General features: G+C 43.7%; 1 protein-coding gene across 1 annotated transcript; it reads left to right on the forward strand.

Annotated features, from left to right (window-relative positions):
- Nucleotides 1-15,539: 15,539 nt before the first annotated feature.
- LOC109732579 (BTB/POZ domain and ankyrin repeat-containing protein NH5.2) lies at nt 15,540-18,482 on the forward strand. Its single transcript, XM_020291762.4, has 2 exons — nt 15,540-16,282; nt 17,158-18,482. The coding sequence occupies exons 1-2, from the start codon at nt 15,767-15,769 to the stop codon at nt 18,121-18,123; spliced, it is 1,482 nt and encodes a 493-aa protein (XP_020147351.1). The 5' UTR covers nt 15,540-15,766; the 3' UTR covers nt 18,124-18,482.
- The last annotated feature ends 3,898 nt before the right edge of the window (nt 18,483-22,380 follow it).

Consider the following 22,380-nt stretch of genomic DNA (forward strand, 5'->3'; position numbering starts at 1 on the left):
CAATATTAGCAACTGAACCGGTATCTAATACCCATGTGCTACTAGGAGTACTAGTAAGGTACACATCAATAACACATATATCAAATATACTTTTGTTGAAGTTGCCAGCCTTCTTATCTACCAAGTATTTGAGGTAGTTCCGCTACCAGTGACCGTTCCCCTAATAGAAGCACTTCGTCTTGGGTTTGGGTTCTTGGGTTTCTTCACTAGAGCGGCAACTGGCTTGCCATTCATGAAGTTTCCCTTCTTGCCCTTGCCCTTCTTTGAAACTAGTGGTCTTGTTAACCATCAACACTTGATGTTCCTTCTTGACTTCTACCTTTACGGCCTTAAGCACGACGAACAGCTCCGGGATCAACTTCCCTTGCATGTTATAGTTCATCACGAAGCTCTAGTTAGCTTGGTGATAGTGACTGGAGAACTCCATCAATCACTTCTCTTATCTGGAAGATTAACTCCCACTTGATTCAAGTGATTGAAGTACCCAGAAATTCTGAGCACATGCTCACTGGCTGAGCTATTCTCCTCCATCTTGTAGGCAAAGATCTTGTCAGAGGTCTCAAACCTCTCAACACGGGCATGAGCCTGAAATACCAATTTCAGCTCTTGGAACATCTCATATGTTCCATGGCGTTCAAAACGCTTTTGGAGCCCCGACTCTAAGCCACAAAGCATGGCGCACTAAACTATGAGGTAGTCATTAGAACGTGTCTTCCAAATGTTCACAACATCCACGGACGACGCCAAAGGGGTTGGCACACCGAGCGGTGCATCAAGGACAGAAGCCTTCTGTGTAGCAGTGAGGACAATCCTCAAACTACGGCCCTAGTCCGCACAATTGCTTACAATATCTTTCAACTAAGTCTTTCTCTCGGAACGTATTAAAACAAGGAGCTAAAGCGCGAGCTATTAAACCACAACATAATTTGCAAAGACAATTTAGACTAGGTTCATGATAATTAAGTTCATCTAATCAAATTATTCAATGAACTCCCACTCAGATAGACATCCCTCTAGTCATCTAAGTGATACATGATCCGAATCAACTAGGCCGTGTCCGATCATCACGTGAGACGGACTAGTCATCAACGGTGAACATCTCCATGTTGATCGTATCTACTATACGACTTATGTTCGACCTTTCGGTCTCTTGTGTTCCGAGGCCATGTCTGTACATGCTAGGCTCGTCAAGTCAACCTAAGTGTTTCGCATGTGTAAATCTGGCTTACACCTGTTGTATGCGAACGTTAGAATCTATCACTCCCGATCATCACGTGGTGTTTCGAAACAACGAACCTTCGCAACGTTGCACAGTTAGGGGGAACACATTTCTTGAAATTTTAGTGAGGGATAATCTTATTTATGCTACCGTCGTTCTAAGAAAATAAGATGTAAACATGACAGACATCACATGCAAATCATAAAATGACATGATATGGCCAATATCATCTTGTGCCTTTTGATCTCCATCTTCGAGGCGCGGCATGATCACCTTCGTCAACGGCATGACACCATGATCTCCATCATCGTGTCTTCATGAAGTTGTCTCGCCAACTATTACTTCTACTACTATGGCTAATGGTTAGCAATAAAGTAAAGTAATTACATGGCGTTTTCATTGACACGCAGGTCATACAATAAATTAAGACAACTCCTATGGCTCCTGCCGGTTGTCATACTCATCGACATGCAAGTCGTGATTCCTATTACAAGAACATGATCAATCTCATACATCACATATATCATAATTCATCACATCCTTTTGGCCATATCACATCATATAGCATACCCTACAAAAACAAGTTAGACGTCCTATAATTGTTGTTGCATGTTTTACGTGGCTGCTATGGGTTTCTAGCAAGAACGTTTCTTACCTACGCAAAAGCCACAACGGTGATATGCCAATTGCTATTTACCCTTCATAAGGACCCTCTTCATCGAATCCGATCCGACTAAAGTGGGAGAGACAGACACCCGCTAGCCACCTTATGCATCAAGTGCATGTCAGTCGGTGGAACCTGTCTCACGTAAGAGTACGTGTAAGTTCGGTCCGAGCCGCTTCATCCCACAATGCCGCCGAATCAGGATAAGACTAGGAACGGTAAGCAAATTGAACAAATCATCGCCCACAACTACTTGTGTTCTACTCGTGCATAGAATCTACGCATAGACCTAGCTCTGATGCCACTGTTGGGGAACGTAGTAATAATTGAAAATTTTCCTACGTGTCACCAAGATCAATCTAGGAGATGCTATCAATGAGAGAGAGGGAGTGCATCTTCATACCCTTGAAGATCGCTAAGCGGAAGCGTTACAAGAACGCGGTTGATGGAGTTGTACTCGCGGCGATTCAAATCGCGGAAGATCCGATCTATCACCGAACGGACGGCGCCTCCGCGTTCAACACACGTACAGCCCGGGGACGTCTCCTCCTTCTTGATCCAGCAAGGGGAGAGGAGAAGTTGAGGGAGAGCTCCGGCAGCACGACGGCGGTGGTGGAGCTTGCAGTTCTCCGGCAGGGCTTCGCCACGCACTACGGAGGAGGAGGAGGTGTTGGGGAGGGAGAGGGCTGCGCCAGGGGAAGGGTGCGGCTGCCCTCTCTCTCCCTCACTATATATAGGGGAAAGGGGGAGGAGGAGGAGCCCTAGGGTTTCCCTAGGGGAGGGGCGGCGGCCACAGGGGAAACCCTAGATGGGTTTGGGCGCCCCCACCCCTAGGAAACTTGCCCCCAAGCCGAGAGGGGTGGCTGCCCTAGGGGAGGCGCCCCCACCTCTCCACGTTATGTGAGATGGGGTGGGAGGGGTGCATAGCCCTTTAGTGGGCTGATGTGCCCCCTCCCCTTGGCCCATAAGGCCCCCCAACGCTTGCCGGGGCCTCCGAAACCCCTTTGGGACACGCTGGTCGTCACCCGGTACCACCGGAACGATTCCGGACTCCAATACCCTTCGCCCAATATATCGATCTTCACCTCCGTACCATTCCGGAGTTCCTCGTCACGTCCGGGATCTCATCCGGGACTCCGAACAACCTTCGGTAACCACATACTATTTCCCATAACAACTCTAGCGTCACCGAACCTTAAGTGTGTAGACCCTACGGGTTCGAGAACCATGCAGACATGACCGAGACACCTCGCCGGCCAATAACCAATAGCGGGATCTGGATACCCATATTGGCTCCCACATGTTCCACGATGATCTCATCGAATGAACCACGATGTCGGGGATTCAATCAATCCCGTATTCAATTCCCTTTGTCTATCGGTATGTTACTTGCCCGAGATTCGATCGTCGGTATCCCCATACCTCGTTCAATCTCTTTATCGGCAAGTCTCTTTACTCGTTCCGTAACGCATGATCCCGTGGCTAACTCCTTAGTCACATTGAGCTCATTATGATGATACATTACCGAGTGGGCCCAGAGATACCTCTCCGTCATACGGAGCGACAAATCCCAGTCTTGATTCGTGCCAACCCAACAGACACTTTCGGAGATACCCGTAGTGCACCTTTATAGCCACCCAGTTACGTTTTGACGTTTGGTACACCCAAAGCATTCCTACAGTATCCGGGAGTTGCACAATCTCATGGTCTATGGAAACGATACTTGACATTAGAAAAGCTCTAGCAAAACGAACTACACGATCTTGTGCTATGCTTAGGATTGGGTCTTGTCCATCACATCATTCTCCCAATGATGTGATCCCGTTATCAACGACATCCAATGTCCATGGTCAGGAAACCATGACCATCTATTGATCAACGAGCTAGTCAACTAGAGGCTCACTAGGGACATATTACGATCTATGTATTCACACATGTATTATGGTTTCCAGTTAATACAATTATAGCATGAACAATAGACAATTATCATGAACAAGGAAATATAATAATAACCATTTTATTATTGCCTCTAGGGCATATTTCCAACACCCTTTCCCCATGCTACCGGGGGCTTTGAGTCCATGTATGTTGCCGTCGACAAGTTCACAAAGTGGCCTGAAGTAGAGCCAATGAGGAAGGTAACAACACAGTCAGCCGTCAAGTTCTTCCAAGGGTTGGTTTTCCATTTCGGGGTTCCTAACAGAATCATCACCGAAAACTACACGCAGTTCACGAGCCGCACCTTCATGCAGTACATCCGAAGCCTTGGGAGCAAGGTGTGCTTCGCCTCTGTTGCTCACCCGAGAAGCAATGGGAAAGCAGAACGGACAAATGCTGAAGTGTTGTGTGGTCTCAAGACAAGAACCTTTGACAGGTTGCACAAGCATGGAAGACGTTGGATTGATGAGTTGTCGGTGGTTCTTTGGTCACTCAGAACGACACCGAATTGAGCTACTGGCTAATGACCCTTCTCACTAGTCTATGGTGCAGAAGCGGTGCTCCCCAGGGAAATCACATGCAGGTCACATCGAGTGCTTGCCTATGATGAGGCAGAGCAAGAGCAGCTACGGCAAGATGATGTTGTGCTCCTCGAGGAAGATCATCTTCGGGTGGTTATGCGAGTTGCATGCTACCAGCAAGCTTTGCGCCGCTATGATAGCCGCAGAGTTCATGCCCGAAGCTTTAAGGAAGGTGACCTTATTTTTCGGCGCGTCCAATCCGCCAAGAAATCAAACAAGTTGACACCAAAGTGGGAGGGCCCTTATCGGGTAGTACAAGTCACCAGACCTGGTGCAGTCCATCTGGAGTTCGAAGATGGTATCCGAGTGCAGAACTCGTGGAGTATCGAGCATCTTCACAAGTTCTACCCATGAGGCGCAATTGTCGGGCCTTGTTCCTGGCAACCCCCTTTTGTACAAGCTTAGTCTCTAAGACTTGTAACCCTTTGTACAAAGCCAGATGCAGATCCTGTGCATATGCGAATAAAGCTAAGTGCTTCACAACCCTTTGTGCATATTTATTTATGTATCCGTCCATGCAACGTTGTGGTTACATTTCAGCTTATATGAAAACTGCTGACAAACCGTCAAGGTTCCCAAACCACTCTTTTATCTTCTTTCTTTTTCCATAGAAACAGAAGGATTACTTGCGCGCAAGTTTCTTGGTGAGGAGAGTGACGAAGGGAATATATGGTGCCGCCAGCATTCATTTCATACAACAAGAAGTACACCAAAGAAAGTTAAGTTGAAAAACAAATTCAACTAAAAATGTCTTTGTTACATTGTAGTTCCCCTTGCATGATTATGTTTTAGTATGAGAAACCTGCATGCGAAGGAATCTTGTCGTGACCATTCGCGCTCTAATCTCGCCTTGAGTCCGCTCGGCAAGGTTCTTGTAGCTGCGTTGGTATTGGCAAGATATCTTGCCGGTGGCCGCGTCGTCAGCGGGCTGCTAAGGACCCGTTCCTCGAAGCACTCATGGCAAGAAAGCACACCGGCAAGTTTCCAGGCCGCATAGGATGAATGATCGGAGTCATACAAAGACACAAACAAGCAAAGGGGACAACAAGCATTCATCCAAGCATTATAAATAGCAAATATTTATTAAAAGATGCTCAATGACATTTTTCTTAGCCCTTTTTCCCCAGGGTTTACATCAAGTGCAAGCAAGGCAAAAGGGGTTAAGCCAGATGATGGTGCTGCCTGTGTTTAGCTAGAGTCGGAGTCGTTGTCCTCGGTCTTGATGCATGGGGACTCGCTGTCGTCGTCTTCACCATTGGCCTCCTTGTCGCTTTTGCTCGAGGAGGCGGTTTCGCTACCGCTCGAGCTCTTTGCGCAGCACTTCATGGGAGCTTCTGATGCGCCGAAGAACTTCACGGCGAGCTTATTGGATTCGACTAGCTTGAAGTGGAGAAGATGCCCCTGCCCCAAGTATCGGGCACAGACGAAGGATTTCCACCCGTGCGTGAAGTACATGGTTCCATTGGCGGAGAACTGTAGCGACCCGACCCGAATGGGTCAAGTCTCTGTGCTTAAGTTTCATCCCTGGATCGGTATGCTGACACACACAGTACTCGAGGATTTATAACAGAGGTAAATCACATGTATAAAGTAACGTAAATACTATTACCTCAATCCATATAGCGGAAGTAACAACAAAGTTGTGGAGTTCCCAACAACGCCAACGGCAAAGTTGAGTGTAGACATCATAACCCTAACGTATCACTTACTCGTTGTAAGAATCTTGCAACATGAGACGTTGCAGCCATATAGGTCAGTACATTGAATGTACTGGCAAATTCACACCATAGAGCAATGATGAATAATAGCTATCACTACATGCATATTTGGCTGGTGGAGGCTCTGAGGTTAATTTTGCATAAAGCTAATTTTGCCTACAACAAAGGAATAAATGTTATTTAACTACAAAGTTTGTTGAAAATTATTGAGAAGGTAACCCCAACTCAATCCCAAGATAATATTAACAGCCCAACAAATTAATTAAGTAACATGATGAGATCAAATCAATAATTCAAGAACCAGATACTCAAGATGTCCATTACTGGGGACATGGCTAATCATGATTAGTTTGTACACTCTGCAGAGGTTTGTTCACTTTTCCCCACAAGACTCGATCTCCTCCGTTGAATTTCTCGCACTACATGATGTTTGAGAAACGGATGACCGAGACACAGTCTTTCGGAAGCATTAACTCTTTCGACGGGTAGACCGTACCACCTACATCCCCTACATCTGCTAGTCTACCACTGAAAGAGGTCACACAACATACTCAACTATGCCAGAGCCCATAATGGCTTGTGGCTGCACACGGAAGTTTCTAGCATGAACAATATTATGATCCCTTTGAGCCTGGGTGGCGAGCCATAGGAAAAATCACACGAATACCCCGGGATTCTGCTTGGACAACACTGGATTCCCCAGGTGCCCACAAACAATCCACCCAGATGTGTATTAAAGTAGCCACTTTAAGTAATCCCTTAATTCATAATAATGCTCATAATCTGTCATGAATCTCTCAAACCAAACCACGTCTACGAGCATAGCATAGCAAAGTATAGTAAGCATAACATAGTAACTCCCAAGGTTTGAATGCAAGACAATAGGTTCCTACCTCATCAACTACTTCCCAAAGCCCACATGTTATCAAGTCCTACTCATGCAATGATTGAGGGTTGAATCTAATGCATAAAAACTGGTTAATAAAGGGATATGATCAAAGTGTGAACTTGCCTTGTACTGTTGATGAATATTCTTCGCACTCATAATTCCTGATAGTTCTACTCGTCGCACTCCGATCAATCTATCATAAGCAAGCAATTACAACCACACATAACCAATCACTCACAGATCCAGAAGAAAAGGCAAAGAAAGACTGCAATTTTTTTCCAAAAGAACCTAATCAAATTATTTTGCAAGATCAGTTCCTAATTTTGTTTATAAAGTGTGGTGTTGGCTCAAGATGGTAGATTACGTCTAGGGATTCAATTGCAAAAGGAATCAATTGAAAATGCACTACAGTTTACAAGATATGATCAAATGGAGGTTCGAATAGTTTGAAAGGTTCAAAAGTTGAAACTAATGATGCTACTGGATGTAGGAAGTCAATATGAATATGTAAGAAAAAGAATAGGTGGATTTGGAATAACGAAACAAAAGATGCAGGTAATTCAATATGACATTGGATCTGTTTAGAATGTTGTGTAACAACTCTTTGGTGGACTAGTAGAGTAACCGGATAAGATCAAAATTATATGTTGGAAACATGACACTAATTGTGCGAACGGAAAGGTTACCTCAATACGAATCCAGCGCAATTGGATTCATCGCAAACGAAGTTACGGATAAAAAGAAATGATCAAAAGAAGTTTGAATATGAATATGAACAAATTTCCAAATTTGAAAGTTTGTTTGATAGATTCACTAGATAGGTGCAATCAAGACGAAAGTATTGGCGTTGGTTTCGTCTAATTTGGATGAACGAGTAAAAAGTTGCTATTTGAAAAATCAGGGTCAAGCTGTTTTAGAAAAAAATAGGAACGGATAAAAGAATTCTAGGTCTAATGTATAAATACAGAGACTAATTAATAATCTAATTATTCTACCGTACTAGTCTAGAAATAATAAACTACAAGAGTATGAAAAGAAAGAAAACGAAGAAAGAGAAAAGACGATTTCGGAGAGAGGAGACAACTTCCAGAAGTTCGCCGGAGATGAGAAAAAATATATTTCTTTAATGAATCTAGTCAAACCAAAATATTGATTTAACCCGAATCGGATAATTTTTAAAGGCTCTGTAGGTCTATATTTATAGGTGGAAAAGAGGTTTAGGAGTCAAAGACTAGGCAATGTGGGACTAAACGTAGACATAAAAAGAAAAAAAACGCACGGGCTAAAGTGGTCGGCCGGCCGGCGCACGCGCGTGCAGTTTTTTTTACTTTTTCCTTTTTAAGAAAAAGAAATATTTCTAAAAATAGTATTTTTTTTCTCCAAGCATAACCGAAAAATAAATAAAAACAGTTATGGGCTGTTTGCTGACTATGTTGTGCCCGTGGGCGACGGATAGTTATAGGGCGCACATGCAGTTTTTTAAATAGAAACAGAAAATCAAATACTGAATAATGAAAATAAAAATAAAATTTATATACACATATTATATATCAAAATTTTCCAAAAAATATTTTCTACAACCATATCATTTTTCTAGCGTCAAATAAAATCCACAATAATTTAGATAAAGCAAACAGTGCGACTGGTTCATTTAAAAATCAAATAAAATATTTTAAAATACCAAAAATGATTTCAACTCATTTTTCTCCAATTTTATATAGTAGGGAATCATTTTAACCAATTTTCTATATATTTTATTTTTGGAGAAAAAAAATTTGAATAAAAACCAAATAACTCCAAATTGAAAATGGGTTTCAAAATAACTTCAAAGGGACTTTCAGTTTGATTCTTTTAAACTTCCAAGTCATATTTCATATGTTTTTAAGAAGTCATTTTATCTTCTCTCATGAAAATCATTGAGTTGCTTAAAGTTTCTGAATTTGAAATAGTTCCAAATGGAATTCAAATCTTTTCAAAACCCTTTTCATTTATTTAAATGGAAGAAGTCATGTCATCTTCTCTCTCTAGGGTTTTGTGATGAAATGAATTTGAATTCATGGAGATCATAAATGCCAAGTGAAAGTTTGGGAAAGTCCTTTTATTCCCTCTCATTTAACTTTCAAAAAGTTTCAAATTTGACTCAATTTCACACAAACAACCACACCACAATCAAAGAATCAATCAAAAATATTTATTTAATATAACATTCCAAAATTTAGAATTTTGGGATGTTACAAGAACTCGAACCGCACGGCTGGCCGACCTCCATCACCCTAGCAAAGGGACAAGGAGCCGCAGCCGGCTTTGCGGACGATCGTGCAACACCACAACAAACTTGAGCGTTGTATCCTCTATATGGCCCTCTACTGGGGGTGGAGCGGCTGGGGCGAGACGACCAGCGCTCTGCTACGGCCGCCCCGGTCCCGAGCGCCGTGTCTTCCACGCCCTCGTGACGCGGACCCTCTTCTAGCACTGGTGCCAGCTTCTGCGATTGCGTTCGAAGCGAAGGCGTGGTGTCGAGAGGAAGCTCTCGTAGCAGCAACAGAAGCACGAGCTGGACCTTTCCCCTCGCCATGCCAGCAACGGATGCAAGGGGTGAGGAAAGAAGAATAAGATGGTGGACACTGATAAATTGGGACGAAGAGAAGTGGATGAGCATCGCCCTCCGTGACCCCTTCTTATAGGGGAAGGCACGGGGGTCGGCTCTCCACCATCTTAGGGCAACCACCCCGTTCCACCAACTATGCGCCCTGCATTTCTGGCTGTCACATTTCTCCAGCGCCCGTCCATTCTCGCCAATCCAGCGTCTTGACCCCTCTGCTCAGAGCATTATCCCCACCACTGCCCCTCTTTGCCAATCCCACATTCTACGCACGACCAAGCCAAGACCAGTGACAACCTACGTGCGTGCTCGCCCTTGTTTTCTAACACAAGGAGTGGGTGCACACCCTGGCGACAAGGTTGCCGGAGGACAATAGGAGGACTAATTCAAGTTCAGATTAATGAAGAAGCAAAGAAGATCTTAGAAGACAGATATCGCCACGGCAAGATTTCGCATCAGTCTTTGCCTCATGTCTGTGCATTGTTTGGACCTAGCCCAATGACGCTTGACATCACGTGTGGCCTAGGCCCTGGGGCTTCTGTCGGTGTATAAAACATGGGTATTTTATAGCCTGACTTATGCACAGACAAGTAACAGCTCCCCTGCCAACTAAAGTTCCAATAAAGACTCTCAAGCCAAAGAAGCCGCTCCTTGAGAGATCAAGGAGTGCATCAGGAAGATCAAGATCCAAGGCCAAGTTGATCAACTTGGCTAAGGAGAAGAACAAGACAAGTTATCAAGATCAATACTAGAAGCAGCACTTGTCGGGGACACTGAGCTGGCAAGACGAAGGCCCGACAAGCTCCTTGGCCGGCAAGATCCCTCTAGCTACCAGCGCTCCACCTCATCGAGCATCTAGTCGTTGATCAGGGAGGTGTCGAGCCTGCAGGTAGTTAGGTGAGACTTACCAGACACGTGTCAGCTCACCGGAAGGATTTTTACCTCTATTGACACCCGTCCAAATGGTGTGTCAAGCTAATAGGAGTAGCTAGGCAAGTGGTGCAGCAACCTTGCCGGGGCTCCTCCTCCTCACGACACCTAACGGTGCATTTAATACTTTTTGTCCCTACTAGTAGAGTTAGGTATGATATCACTATTTGCTATCTAATCACTAGATAAATGACCTTTTTTCCACTATGGTAACCCCTTGAGCTATAAAAGAAGGGCCAGGGCAACGTTTACAAGGATCGACCCTTTGCACAACTACACGTGTAGCTGCTCTCTCTTGCACCTTGCCGAGGTAGCGCTCCTTGTACTTGTGTTCCCACACATACATCCAATATAGCAAGCATGAGTAGGGTTTTACACCTCTCAGTGGCCCAAACCTGGGTAAAGATCCTTGCGTCTCCCGTTGATTTTGCTCTTTGCGTCTTCTGCATCTCCCTAGCCGAACCACAAGGGGCTTGATGGCCCCATAGATGGTCGTCACCACCGACAGGGACGCTGGGTTCGTCTGTGGCCACAACCTCGTCTTCGACGGTGCCACCGCTGCCATCAACCCCACCATGCTGCACTTCATTGGCCTATGATTCGATTCCATATATGATGTGTGTGACATGCTGATCATTTCATCCGCTGATCTACGGGACGCAAAAGAGCATGGTCTGCTACAACGAGGTAGGTGTTGTTGAGGTCAAACGACATGGGCACATGAAAGAGCTTGAGTAGACGCTACTTCCTACTGGAAGTTGCGGGCCACCGTTTCCTAGAAAGACGTCTACATCTCATCACATACATGACGGCTGCAATGGCACCGAGCACGACCACGATCACTGGATAAACGCTACTGTCGTCCTCACCGAGGAGCAACAACCACGACACCTGGAACGACTAACCTTTCCGTAATAGACAACTTAGAGACTACCCACCAACATAGGTCTCATGGAAGCTAGAGTCCTTTGCGATCGAAACGAACGATAAACTAAACTTTTTTTGAATTGTTGTTTGTTTCTGAGATAGGTACTCGCTTATTCCAAGCGGTAAAGATAAACTAAATTGGTTTGTAGAAAAATGACCATTTGTCATTTTTACGAAGTCGTTTGTTGGACCAACCAAACATAGTTTTAGGTGGTCAGAACCCTAACTTTATTAGTGTAAAATGGTTTCGTATAAATCCCGTATCCAAACAACGTGTAAAGGTATGGTTTCTAGATTTGAGAAATTCTGGCCAAAATTTCATGGCTTTTATGAGACAATAGAGATGCAGTGGAGCAATTGTGAATACTTTCCAAATTCTGCAAAAGACATCAATAGCAGGTTCAAATCCATCAAAACAGGAATGAAAAATGGAGCAAACATCTATCACAACTAAACAAAGTCATAGAACAATGTACTTATCTATTGGCTATTTTTATGGACTCGAGGACCAAAGAGAGAGATTTGTACGTAAGAAAGAAATTTCAAGAAAGCACTTATATCTCATATCAAGAAATTTCTTGACGCCAAAAGGCTATTAGAGGAAAAGGAAAATATAAGAAGGGCCAAATTAGGAGATGTGAACACAATGAATTCCTATGCTATCTCTACACAAAGTTCCATGAATAATATTATTTCATCCATTAAGTGTGAGGATGGAAGAATCATACATGATCATGCGCAAAAAGCTGCTATATTGCCGCAATCATTTAAAGATGGATTGGGCATCTCTCTTAACCCTACCATACTGTTCAATATTGATCACCTTGCAACAAATCAAACCACAATCATTCGCAACATCCATTCAAAAGTGAAGAAATTGGTGAGGTTATGAACCATATGGAAAATGAAAAAACATATTATCCTAGTGGTTTTAATGGATTTTCATAAAAAAATGCTAGAACACTATCAAGGAATAATTCTACAAACATTGTCAGGATTTCATTGATGAAAGTATTGACCTGCAAGCCATTAATTCTGCTTTCATCACACTGATACCCAAGATCAATTCCCCCAAGACACCTGCTGATTATATACATATTTCCCTGGTTAGTGTTCCTATCAAAGTTATTAGTAAGCTGCTAGCTAACAGGCTACAAAAGTACATCGTACCTATTCTGAGTAGAAACCATTATGGTTTCATTAAAACTAGAATATGTAAGGATGTTTATCTTGGCCATATGAGTATTTTCACATTTGATACAATCGAAAAAGGAAACTAATTTTGAAAAGGCATTTGACAAAGTGGAACATGATGCAATCATCTCATGCTCAAACACCTTGCGTTTGGAGAAAACTGGATTAGACGGATCGACAAAATCCTCAGATCTATATCTACTTGAGTGATTATTAATGGTGTTCCAGGGAAGAAAATCATATATAAAAGAGGTGTCAAACAGGGTGACTCACTTTCACCTCTTTTATTTATTCTAGCAGCTGGACTCCTCCACATAATTATCAGTGGGCCTAGCATAATGGGAAATCTCTCTACCCATTAATATCTCATTTAGCCTTGGCTACCCTATCATAAAATATGTTTATAACATTCTTATTATCATGTGTGCTGATACTACACAATTAACCACTCTCAAAGATATTTTCTACAGAATCTCTAAATCCACTAAACTCCTGGTCAACTATAACAATCATCTCTTGTCCCAACTAATATTTATGATAACAGGGCTACTGGTCTATCCAACCTTCGGGGTTGTAGAAAAGGACACTATGTTTTTCACATACTTGGGACTACCAATGAGGACTACTGGACCAAGAATAGATGATCTTATGCCTATCGTTAGCGGGATGGATAATAAACTCTCTAACACTGCCTGCATGCTCACTTATGTTGGTAGACTTATTCATATGAAATCTGTCATTTCTTTCAGGCCAATATTTTGTATGTGGTCTATTAAAGTCTAGTTCCCAATCATTGATCATGTGCGAAAGGCTCGCATGATATGGCAAGGACATCAACAAGCATGGTAGATGTTTAGTGAAATGGGGAAAGATCTGTCTCCCAAATATCCTGGGGGAGGGGGTAGGTGTGTTGGACTTGAGACAACATAATAGAGCTTTAGATGCAATATATATATATATATATATATATATATATATATATATATATATATATATATATATATAATTTCTTTGATCACCATGATACTCCCTAAGTGCAACTAATATGGAAGGTCTACTATTCTGATCCTACCGTTCCTAATCAAACAACCAGATCAGGTTCTTTTTGGTCGAAGGATTGTTGTAAACTCATCCCAAATTTTAAAGGCATGGCCATACTTATGGTCTCACCAATGGCAAGATGTAAAATCAGAGTTAAAATTCCCACAACTATTCTCATTTGCTAAGGATAAAGACATCTCTACCAAGAAAGCTCATGAAATCATTTAGGAGAACATATGTGACATGTTTCATCTACCTTTATCCACCATTGCATTGCAACAATGCCATGTGAACTGGTCAGTACTATTACATCCAATATTGAAAATGGTGACTTGGATGTTTGGAAAATTCAAGGTCAAGGAATCAGATACTCCAACAGGAAAGTTTGGAAAATTTTAATTGGTAATCCTAATAAGGCACCTGACCCGTTCCAATGGATTTGGAAATCCCCTATCCTGTCTAAGCAAAAAATCCTTTTCTAACTGCTTATACAAGACAAATTGAACACTAGAGACCTACTGATGAGAAAGAATGTCCACATTGATGACTATAATTGTGTGCTATGTGAGGATCATTGTGTTGATGATTATATGTATCTTTTCTTTAGATGTGATTTCAACCAAAACTTTTGGTTAAACCTTGGTATGGTTGCCGATTAGTGGGAAAAACATAAACATAATAAATATATCATGCTTTAAGGAAGTTCCTGTCACTGGATGTTGGATCTTATGGAACCATAGAAATGGTATTATTATTTTATACTAAACAGCTAAGCATGAGCGAGTGTGTATTTGTCTTGAAAGAAGGCTTTCAAATGGTGATGATCAGAGCCAAGCCTAATCTCAAGGATGGCATGCAGGGATAGATAGACTCTTTGTAATTTCCTTTTGTAATCCCTGCCGTGTAACTATCTACCCTGTACATACCAAGTTTTAATAGAAAATGAGACATGGTAGGGGCCTTCCCTGATGTATTATGCTAAAAAATATTCTAAATAAAGACAATTGCCCATAGTCGTTTGGTCCTTGCCTTTTTGTTGTCAATATTCAGATGTTTCCAAAATGAAAACAAATACATACATTGGATTTTTTTAGCAAGTAAATTCAAAATTTTGAAAGGTTGAGCACACCCATCCCACAATAAATCTGAATTCTTGGACTGATGATGTACTTATTCGAATTGCATATTGCAAAATGGCTCACGGAAAAACAAGTTGAGTTTCAAAACATCCATAGATCTTCATAGAAATGTTCTACTCTGTATAAACCTTTTCACAAAGTGATTCATGTGATGACTAGTCAGATGACCACCTTTTCCCCTGAAGATTTTTTAGTTTGTCAAAGAAACAGACAAGTTGTAAATATATGTGAAAAAGGGTCCCATAGTTTTACATCTTTGCCCAGGACCGGCCGTGGCCCTGGCCCATGTATGCGAAGCCCAAGCCCACCTCAAAATCTGAGTTGATCGAGATCTATCGAATCAACCAATCGCAAACTCCACTTTTTCCACCCTCACACTTTTACCACACACGAAAACCTAACATGGGCCACAGTCACCCGGTACCGGCAGTACCACTACACACATACAGATACACGTACGCATACACATACACACAACACTAGAGCTATAGCCTGTGGCGTCATTGGCAGGTGGGGTCGCCCGGCGATGGCCCCACCCATCAGCGATGCGCGCACAGCAAACAACACAGTGGGCTCGACTGTACACCACCACCCACGACACTGTAGCGCCAACAGTATTGGTCGCTCTCAGCTCAGCTCCCTCTCGACGGAGAGAGAGAGAGAGAGAGAGGGGGGAGGGGAGCCACAAAAGAGCCAAGCTGCAGTGTCGCTGTAGAGCAAAGGGGATTGATAGCTAGCTAGCCGCGCGATGCCTCCCCTCCCCTAACCTTTCCGTCTTCCTCCTCTCCTCTCCCTCTCCCTCTCCCCACGGTCCCAACAAGCTCTCCTCCCTCCGCCTGCTTTCCCCTCCCCTCCTCCAAATCCCGTGCAAAAGCTGGGATCTTTTCAATTAGCCCAAGGAGGGTACTAGTGCTACATGAGATCATGAGCTCCGAGGACTCGCTCAAGTCGCTGTCGCTCGACTACCTCAACCTGCTCATCAACGGCCAGGCGTTCAGCGACGTGGCCTTCAGCGTGGAGGGCCGCCTCGTGCACGCGCACCGCTGCGTGCTCGCCGCGCGGAGCCTCTTCTTCAGGAAGCTCTTCTGCGGCCTCGACCCGAGCCACCAGCCTCCGCCGCCGCCTCTCAACTGGCCAAACGCGGGAGGCGGCAGCGGTGGCGGTGGCGGTGGCGGCTCACGTGGGGGCAGCGGGGGTGCCCCTGCCACGCCCGAGCTGGTCATCCCCGTCAGCTCGATCCGGTACGAGGTGCTGGTGCTGGTGTTGCAGTTCCTCTACAGCGGCCAGGCGTCGGTGGCGGCGCCCAAGAGCGGGCCGCTACCCGGCTGCGGCGCCAGGGGATGCTGGCACACCCGCTGCGGCGCCGCCGTCGACCTAGCCCTCGACACCCTCGCCGCCGCCCGCTCCTTTGGCGTTGAGCAGCTCGCCTTGCTGGTCCAGGTGGGGAACAAACACTATCATTCGAATTTCCATGTCTTCCATCCATCCATGCTGCGAGCAGTGCACTCATATTCCCCTTTTCTTGGGATCTGCAAGCATATGCTAACTCGATCTCCAGTCGTCGACGCCATTAAGGATGATGGTAGTTAGGCCTGCCATGATTGGAGGCTCCCTTTGTGACATTAACATGGCAGCATGCAAGCTAGCAGGTCAGAAAAATCAAATCCATGGACGTCTGCGCCGGTGCAGCTCATACTGACTAGATCCCTACTAGGTTGCCCCCCTTTGCCTTTCTGATCGATCGATTCACTCACTGCATCATCAGCAGGCTGCAGCTGCTGCAGATTCCAGTGCACTCACTTCCCTCGTCAGTCCATTTTCTATGAATTTCTCCTCTTGGTGCTGTGTGTACTGAACGAGTGATAGGACTGAGTCGTCTCTAGTCTCTCACAGTCTCCTTTGCTTTTTCCTCGCTCCTGCTGCTGCTGTTCTGCAGCCACTGTCATGCATCACTTGTCATGGAGCTCCTCCTCTGACTCATCTTTACTAGGAAGGGTCTTTTCACGCCCTCGTTTGTGTCTGTCGCTTCCCTCACATCACATCCATCTCCACCTCCACCCACTGCTTGCGATTGCGTTGCGCTAGGGTTTCTTCTTGGACACTGATCCAGTCCCCAACAGCGTCATTTCCAACAAAATTGCTGGCGTGCAGCATGTCATGGTATTGTTGGGCAAGTACACATGCATTGCTGTGCGGTAATTGGAATTAAACAGTGCATTTCATGCAGATGATTTGTTGTTGGTTTTGATCTGGTTAATAGTATATCATACTGGCTAATTTGTTAGATAATCATTTGGGAGAATTTGTCGATGCAGAAGCAATTGGAGAGCATGGTGAAGGAGGCGTCCGTGGATGACGTGATGAAGGTACTCATGGCGTCGCGCAAGTTCGAGATGCAGGAGCTCTGGGCCACCTGCTCCCACCTCGTCGCACGCTCGGGCCTCTCCGCCGACCTCCTCGCCAAGCACCTCCCCATCGACGTCGTCGCCAAGATCGAGGAGATTCGCGCCAAGTCGCCACTTGCCGGAGGCGGCGCCTCCCAGCCGCGCTCGCCGTTCCTCACCCACCACTATTTGCCCATCAACAACGGGCCGTCTTCCGCCGCCGACCGCGACCACAAGATCCGGCGCATGCGTCGTGCCCTCGACGCGGCCGACATCGAGCTCGTCAAGCTCATGGTCATGGGCGAAGGCCTGGACCTCGATGACGCGCTCGCGGTGCACTACGCCGTGCAGCACTGCAACCGCGACGTCGTCAAGGCACTCCTGGAGCTCGGAGCCGCCGACGTCAACTCCCGCGCCGGCCCGACGGGGAAGACCCCGCTGCACCTGGCTGCTGAGATGGTGTCCCCGGATATGGTGTCCGTGCTCCTCGACCACCACGCCGACCCCAACGCCAGGACGCTCGACGGCGTCACGCCGCTGGACGTGCTCCGGGGCCTCACCTCGGAGTTCCTCTTCAAGGGCGCCGTGCCAGGGCTCACCCACATCGAGCCCAACAAGCTGAGGCTGTGCCTCGAACTCGTGCAGTCAGCGGTCATGGTAACCACGCGTGACGACGGCGGGGGAGGCGATGGCGGCGGCGCTGGGGGAAGCGACGGCGGAAATTTCGGCCGGGGCGACGCGGACGACAGCCTGGTGAGCCTGACCATGAATTCCACGCTCATGTACCAGGGCCAGGAGATGGCGGCGCCGCCGGTGGCCGGCGAGGCGAGGAACAAAGGGAACAACAACGGCCGCGCGAGCCCCTCCAACTTGTACTTCCCCAATGGCTTCCCATGATGGTCGTCAACAACTCCGGCCGGCCGCCTCAGTGTTCTAGCTGCTTGTCGCTCCTATCACACATGCATATCTCCGTCCTCCTCCTCTGGCTCTCGATCGATCGATCTATGGTGATGATTAATTCTGTTGCATCATCGTTGGACATGGATCGATCCATACGATGGTGCAACTGTATCGCTAGGGATTGAAAGGGTCGACATATGATCGAGTGTGCAATGCATGCATGGCCAAGAACTTGATGGTATTTGATGTGGATTCTTCTTCGATCTTTTCGCATGATTGGCAAGTCCAGCAACTGTTGCTAATTTGTTCAAACCAGTGGTCAAGGTTTCTCATAAAGTAGTCAATGTTCATCTTAATTGTCAATGCATGTTGCGAGATTCATTGGTCCTGGATGCATACTATGATGCAGTGTTGAACGCTATGCGCAGCATGGGGATTCAGCAGTTGCCCGTGGTTTTACATGCATGTCCCCTTTATGCAGCTTTTGGTTACTGTAGTAGGGCTTTGGACGATAGGCAGGATAGCGCATGGCCTTCGACAAGGCGAATCTAAGCGTGGAATCGAATGAATGGCCACAGGGAATGCCCTTGCATTTCTCCTATTATTACTGTGACAATATTTCTGTCCATCCTATTTTCTTTAATAATAGGAAATAAATAAAGAAAACTTCCCCAAAACGATCTAACTAGGAATAATTGTCAAATGGCAACGCAGAAGTTTAAATTTTGTGAAAATTACAATACAAGTAGTTTTTTTTTTGCGGGAACAATACAAATACTTTAACATAAATATATGCAAATGTTCATTCCACATAGCGTATATTTCTTTCTTCCCATCGAAGAAAGAGGCGATCTCACCAGCGCCGCCAGGGAGTTTCTCTGCCGCCGTCCTCCAGCGGCTCCCCTCCACCGACGACCGGGGTTGCCGGATCCACGCGTGTGGATAGTTTTAGGCCAAAGTAGCTTAGTTTTTTAGGTTGTTCATCGTCTTGGCTTTGGCAGCGGCGTGTCCGGGGTGTTCCCCCAGTCTGATTTGTTCAATGGTAATGGTTTCGTCTTCGGTGAGCCACTTTGGAAGTCCGCAAAGCTGCATATCCGTGATGGAGTCGCGTCGAGCTCGGTGTGTAGAGGTGATCCATTATTATTTTTCTTTTGGTGGCTGCTGTGGTGGTGCCAGAGGTAGGTGACGGGCGTTGGTGTCAAGCTCAAAGATTTTTTTTTCTTATTTGTAATTTACTTCTTGGATGTTGTTCCTTTGTGCAAAGGCTAGCTAGCGTTCTGCTATTTGTTCAGTTTTGTCAGTTCGGTATGTACGTGGCTTGTACTATGACCCTTATGCTATAAATGAAATACGTATTACCCTGAGAAAAGTCTAATTAATACTGTATTCATCATCAATAATAAAAGAAAGAACACAGAAATTGTCTACATAGTTTAACATGTGGCACCCATGGCAGTAGAGTAGCAGTTATACAGTGCAAATAGTAAGATGATTTTTCCTTGGCACTTTTGGATACAGTAAGGCATTTTGTTGATTACATCAGACTAATATCTTTGATAGCATAGCTGATACTCCTGTGTAGTAAATAGTATGTGTTTCGCTCAAAATAAAAGTACATAGTATGTTCCCTCTGTCCAATATAAGGGGACAACGCGGTTAATTTAAACCTTAGGTTTTGTTTGCTCTTGACTGCAGGCCATGAACATAAATAGTATGTGTTTGCTCTTGAGAAGGTCAGTTGTATTTGTATGTATGATATTGATCTATAATCGATGGACTATTATACATGGATGGTACGTCAAATATGAGAACTCGCTCAGACGATCTATTCTTATGTTTCCTTTTAGTTAGTGCTTTGTTGAACTCTTAATTAATTTGTTGTGTTTACCCTTTGAGTGTAGAGAGGATGGGAACTGTTCTTCATTATACTTAACAAAAGGGATATAACTGCCGGCATGATTTCAAGCAAGTTTGACACAAGTTGAAGTCCATTTAAAACAAGCTGTAGTGTGAAATAGACTTTAGTTAATTGACTTCAAACTTTCATTGTGCATAGTCAAGGATATTATGACATTTGCAAAAATTACAATATGGACGGATGGATTTTTAAAACAAGAATATACATATACATATACATATATATATATATATATATATATATATATATATATATATATATATATATATATATATATATTACGATGATGAACCAACATTTTCCTTCAATTTTCAACAAAAAAGTGATGGTATACTCTTTTAGTTTTTTATGTAGGCTAACTTGTTGACATGTAAGCAATATAACAACTTTTGCTAGATAAAAAATCTAGTACTTGAAGCTACCAGTTCAGTTGGTATATGTTGCTTGGAACACTAGATAGTCAGCATATTTTATAAAGTAAATTGGGAATCTATATCAAAATTTAAATATATATATATAGAAGCATGTATTGTTGGGTATTGGTGTACCAATAGAGTTCAAACCACACTTTGTTATTGAATATTTACCGATGTGGGTTTTAAGCCTACATCAGCCAACATTTGATCATGAGATTTCTAAATAAGATCATCCAAAACGATTGTAGAAGTATCAGAATGATTGTAGGAGTAATCCAGTAACATATGCGGAAACCTTTTCCATGCCCATGAACATAAATTATCCAATGATTTTAAATGGTTGCTTCACAAACAAAATTGTTTTTTAGATACTTAAATCTGCACCTTTTGAAGTTCGGGGGTCAAAATAAGAGACGTTGACCGCTTGTGTGCAAACTTAAGGTGAACTTCACTCATTCTCTATGACATTAACTTGGTAAAAACTTGTTTTTTTCAAAATTATGGCATATGCCAGCAATCAATATTATAGATGTTTGGCTTACAGGTTCTGCCAAAAAAAAACATATATTTATGCATCTTCTCAGTACGAACTAATTATTCTTTGTGCAGCAAATGAATTTGCTGATCTTAAACTCACGCTCAAGCAAGAAATTAGTTGCATGATTTTTTATTGAAGAATTACTACGGCTGTACGTAAATACATAACTCCTTCAAAAGCTTGCAGGCAAACTTGTGTAACTTTGGCTATTAGAGTATTAAAAAACACAATGGTAACGTCATATTTTTTTTAGATTCCTCAAAACAATACTTTCAAACTGTAATTAGTGCACTGGCATATACATGTATAAAATAAACAGGTCAAAACCGTATGGTGGAGACCATGTTATATATGGATAGATCATTGTTGCAGTTCCTTTACTTTTTCCTTTTTATTTCAAAAAGGAGGATGAAGCCCCCGGCCTCTGAATCAATGTGATGTACATGACCTTTTTTTTTAAGTTGATGCAAGGCAACAAAGCGAAAGTCATCAACAAGAGGAGTATTATAAAACATAGGCAACTACGATAGACCCATTACAAGATATGAAATTAACACATATGACTAAGTCGACTTTTTCAGCTATGTGTTATATATGGTTATTTAGACCAAATATAAATTAGAGATACTCGTATTGCCAAAAAAAATGCATTCGAGATTATCTAAAGCTCCCTGCAAAAAAATTTATGCTAAGGCTGCATATGATGTACACTCTTAATTATGTAAGAGAGATGCTACATCTATGGACCGATTCATGCGTGTGATTAGGGGGGCAATCCGTCCGTAAGTTGGAATCCTTAGGTGTAGCATTTTTGGGCTGGAAATTATTAAAAATAGGAGCAACTTGAGGTGATGATCGATATGGATGTTTTCTTCGTCTTTAAAAATGAATGAGAGGAGATGTACTATACCAGAGTCATTCAGAGATTCTCTATTGCTCGGCACTGTTCAAAGTAAACTGAAACAGTTGAGATTTCCATCAAAACAGAGATTTGAACTGTAGAAACAGTATCTTATGATCCGTGACTATTTTAAAATTGGTTTTACTTATTATTTGAAATGGAACGGGATAGTATGAAAGCACTTCCCAAATTTTTTTTTGTGGTTGCAACTCGTCTATCTCACTTCTGTAGAAGACTTGAACGCCACATGATTCTGTAGATGACAAGGTACGTATGCTGTACAAGTACTCAATACAATTATGTCAGTGAACAGTGGCTGTACCAGTGTCGCATGCACATGGAAACCTTTTATCTCTGCTTCACATATGTCCCCTCTCCCTATTCGAAACATGTAATAATACCTACTCGCATGTCCTTGCTAAATACTCTACATACTCTATGTGTTTGTGCCGCTGCATGCTCATCATATCAGATGTTAGTA

Source organism: Aegilops tauschii, chromosome 5 (genome assembly GCF_002575655.3).
Source record: "Aegilops tauschii subsp. strangulata cultivar AL8/78 chromosome 5, Aet v6.0, whole genome shotgun sequence".
Classification (NCBI taxonomy): Eukaryota; Viridiplantae; Streptophyta; class Magnoliopsida; order Poales; family Poaceae; genus Aegilops; species Aegilops tauschii.

What these genes read in the sequence shown, in the direction of transcription:
- LOC109732579 (XM_020291762.4), top strand. Translation starts at nt 15,767, where the DNA reads ATGAGCTCCGAGGACTCGCTCAAGTCGCTGTCGCTCGACTACCTCAAC. An exon ending in AGCTCGCCTTGCTGGTCCAG is followed by an intron (nt 16,283 to 17,157) that starts GTGGGGAACAAA and finishes TTGTCGATGCAG; the next exon opens with AAGCAATTGGAGAGCATGGT.